This window comes from Atta cephalotes, assembly GCF_000143395.1.
Source record: "Atta cephalotes unplaced genomic scaffold scaffold00007, whole genome shotgun sequence".
NCBI lineage: Eukaryota > Metazoa > Arthropoda > Insecta > Hymenoptera > Formicidae > Atta > Atta cephalotes.
In genome coordinates, this window is record NW_012130071.1 from 1,030,818 (window position 1) to 1,035,218 (window position 4,401).

Consider the following 4,401-nt stretch of genomic DNA (forward strand, 5'->3'; position numbering starts at 1 on the left):
TCTATAAATGCCCAAGCCATATATCTTGGAAACGACTTTAAATATAGAAAAGTGTCTCAGACAAAAGTTATAGGACATTAAGGGAGACATATGATGAAAGTATTTGATCGAAAGGATTTGATCTTGAGTGATCTTCTGAAGATTAGATCAAAGTGATCATTGTTTTCTTAAATGAAACCCCTTATTTTTTTATTGCATATTCTTGTAGCGTATCTCGAGAGCTTTTTAAAATACTATAATAAAATATTTTTTCGTTAAATACTTTTCGAGTTATAAAGCTTAAAAGTTACAGTACAGCCAGCATTAGTATTGCCTAAGGTAATAGCCACCGACTGATGACTAAAAACCTCTTGAGTGTTCAGGATCATGACCTGAATATATAATATTTGTCAAGATCAAAATTATTAGTGATTGTATTTCTTATTTTTATATTTATTAAAACAAATTTTTAGTGCAAAAATGAAAATAAAAAGAACAAATAACAACCTTCAATGGCCTTAATCTTGTTATATCTAGGTCATGATTCTAAACAACATTCAAGAGACCATCCTGGGTAACCACCATCTTGGGTAATGTTAATGCCGGCGTAATTGTAACTGTCAATCCTCGTAATGCGAAAAGTACTTAAAGAAAAAAATATTTTATTATAGTCCAAGTTGAATGTTTCAAATAATACATAATATATTTTTTTATTAAATCAATTTATTCCAGATATGATTACGAACCGATAACTTTCGGTTTCAACACAATCATTCTGGAACGCTAATAATCCCCCCTAAATTAGATTAATAAAATTAGATAAGATATTAATCTAGGAAGGGATTACATTAATATATCATATCTGGAATAAATTGATTTAATAAAAGATTATATAATGTATTATTTGAATCCAATTTTGACCGATTTTGACTTTCTTTATTTGATGTATTCACACATACGATTGTGTTTAAAATTCTGTTTTTATTATAGTTTTGAAAAGCTCTTGAGGTAAGCTACAAGAATACGGAATAAAAAAATGAAAAGTTTCGTTTAAGAAAACAATGATCACACTGATCTAGTCTTGAGAAGGCCATTCAAGGTTTATATTTCCTTATATCATATGTCCCTTTTAATGTCCTACAACTTTTGTCTGAAACATTTTTCTATATCTAAAATTGTTTCCGAGATATATGGTCTAGATGCGGGACACCCTATACTTAATTTTATATAAGTTTATATAATTATATATAATTAAACATTATATATAATGAAACATTTTTTTCCCGGAATATTACTAACACAGTACTAAAGAGTTTGTTTTCTTTATAAATATATATCTATTAATAATATTATTACTATTTAAACTAGTAATAATATTATTACTTAAACTGACGTTATTTGTCATCCGAGATTTTTGAAATGTTAATACAATTACGAATATTGGGAGATTTAAAATCAATGTGTAATATGCTTACAAAATATAGTCGCGAGTTTACGCAAAAGGGTGATGCTAATAATCTTCTTTCTTTTGATGGTGTCACCCGCCCAACTAAAGAAGAATCCGAATAGCATTCTGCCACCCCATGGCGCGCCGGCTGCCGCGCCACCTTTCGTCAATTGAAATCCCAGCGCCTTGGTCAAATATAGCATGAGCGAGTTTTGGTAGAAGAATAGCAAGAAGAGATTTCCGAAATGTAATATGATTAGAGAGAGAAATGGCACCGACAATAATATCTGTAGTAGCGGAGTCTGTTTCCATCGGGGTTTCTCGGTTCGCACTATTCCTGCTTGACCGCTATAAGAATCACATTAATTATTAAACCGATTTCGTTGCAAAGAAGAATCACGTCCATTTCTATCAAGATTAATCTTGATTTAGTTTACTTTTTATGTTTTTATCTTTGTTTAGTTTTAGAAAAGAGATAATTAAACTGATAGCATTTTCAATCGTGGCGATTTGGAATCCGAGTTGGATTAATGATGTAGTTGCACTACTATTAGTAAAGTATTTAATATCAATCAATAGTAAAGCATGTATCATTAATCCAACTTAAATTAGTTCGAACCCACTACGGTTGAAATGAGACTAATGAGTAATAATAAGATTTTATTAAGACCAACAATTTAAATACTAAGTATAAACATATTCTTATTATTATTTATATACGCTGCCTGCAAGAAGCGTTATTGTTCTTACATATACTGATTATTGTGAAGAATATTACTAAGGCCTCGGTGATCTAATGGCTTAAAATGCTCGAATACAAGAGATCCGGATTCAAATTTCGGTCGAGGTAATATTTTTCGCAATAAATTTATTTAAGATATGAGCACATTAACATCCTATATCGGATCGAAAGATTGAGAATTTGCTTGTCAATTTAATTTAACTTATGATATTATTGCAGTAGTTTAATTGCGTTTGATAAAGTCTGGAAAAATTTCGGCGCGCAGTTTGAATAACTATAAAAATATGATATATATGCATATACATATATAGGATATAGATAATTCACTGTGAATTATTTAGGTATTGAGAAGATCCAACTTTGACTAGTTATAAGCTTGAATATGCTTATACTTAGTAACTAGTGAATAAATTAAATCTACTTTGATAGAAATGGCACAATCGATCTTGTTTGACTATTACTTTAAAATGTAATCTTTCTCTTCGACACTGATGCCTGGGTGTTCCACTGGCGAATCGTAAGCAATCAATGCCCATACTACCGTCCACATTAGCATCAGTAGCGATGGTATATACCAGCCGGATTCCCAATTCATAGATTCCGCGATACCAGCTATCATCGGATAGGTTAATATTGTGCCAAACGTTCCACCTAACAAAGACCAGATCATGCGCGACCGTTCATTCGGATGTGACCACTTTGCCACCATAGTATGACACGCGGGGAAAGTGATACCGCCAGTGACACCGATTATGATCCTGGAGAACAATAGCAGACCCCAGTGACATTGTGCTAGGAATGGGCTAATTAGCGAGACTAACGCGGCCAAGATCGACGTCCAGAGAATTGCGGAGCGCGGTCCGTATCTCATCGATAACCAGCCACCGATCAAGTTGCCAGGCATGTTGCCATAGCTGTAGCTGGCCAAAAGTTGACCTCGTATTGTTGGAGTCCAGTCGAATGGTAGACCACTAAAAAATGCGAAGGGTGCATCCGGTGGCCGTGTCACGATCGGCTCTGCTTGGCGACGTTCTAATGAATATAGTAGATTCCTATCCCGTTTTTCCTGCACAAGATCTAGAACGTATTGTTCCAAGTAGCTGGTAGGATCAAGTGGATTAGTGATAATGTCACGACGTCGTCGAGATTCATCGAACACGCATGCACCGCCATTCGTGTAATTGACTGGCGCCTCCAGGATCATCGGTACCACCAGAATCGGCATCTGCAAACGACACGCGTAGCTCGTCCAACAAGCGGTGAACATCATTACGCAGATCCAAACGCGTATTGGAAGCAATCCTGCAAAAAAAGGAATCTTTAGTGATATTCTTCTTGCACGGCAAAATCGATGATGAATATAACTGAAATATTTTATAAAGAATAATTTAAGATTCTTCTAAATAGGAATTTTTTTTAATGATTCTATATGATTTTTTAATGATTCTATTGATTTTGAACACAAATAAATATCGAAAACGTGAATATTTTAATGTAGTTATTATCAGTATCTTGAATTAAGTATCAGTATCATGAATCTTAATGGCTAATTATTATTTGTAAATGTATAAAATTTTTATTTTTTAATAGAAAATCTATTTTCAAGAGTTTTAACTCATATAAAAAATTAAAATATTTAAAATTAAAAACTTTTGCTTACATTCGAATATTTTTTTCTGATCAGTAATACTATTCATTGGGACGCGTCCAATTTGGCTCATGTGTTTTTTATTTAGTATTTAGAATGTAGAATCACATAGAAAAGGAATTATGTGCTGAATGAATTATTCAAAGTTATAATGATTCGTTATTTTCCAATGAAAATCGGAAAATCAACAAATCTTAGATTCATATAAGCCTCAAATTGAGTAAACTACCAATTTTTGTCTTTTTTCATCATTCTTATTATAATTTTAAGAGAAAAATTTATACTTTATGCTAAAAAATCATATTTCATAAAGTATGCATGATATGAAAAATATCTTTGTTTCAATATTCTTTTCTTTTAAGAGAAAAATGATTTTCACTTCTGTGAACAATATATTTGTTGAATGATGAAAAAATTGTTTATATTATTGTATAAAATATATATATATATAGTTAGTAGTTTCATCTAAAATTAAAATTATATATATGAAATATTATTAATAGACAATATATACATACTATTTGGTATATTATTATTATAAGGAATCCATTAGACTTGATTAGACATAAAAATTTAGAAAAATTT

The 4,401-nt window shown here is 31.4% G+C and overlaps 1 protein-coding gene across 1 annotated transcript in view; it reads right to left on the reverse strand.

Moving 5' to 3' along the window:
- The window catches only part of LOC105626976 (sialin), a 5,896-nt gene extending 2,458 nt beyond the window's left edge, over window positions 1-3,438 (reverse strand). Inside the window, exons 1-2 of the mRNA XM_012208262.1 lie at window positions 2,630-3,438; window positions 1,455-1,774 (exon numbers count right to left, since the gene is read on the reverse strand). Coding sequence (XP_012063652.1) covers window positions 1,455-1,774; window positions 2,630-3,438 — 1,129 coding nt within the window. The remainder of the gene's footprint in view (window positions 1-1,454; window positions 1,775-2,629) is intronic.
- Window positions 3,439-4,401: the final 963 nt, after the last annotated feature.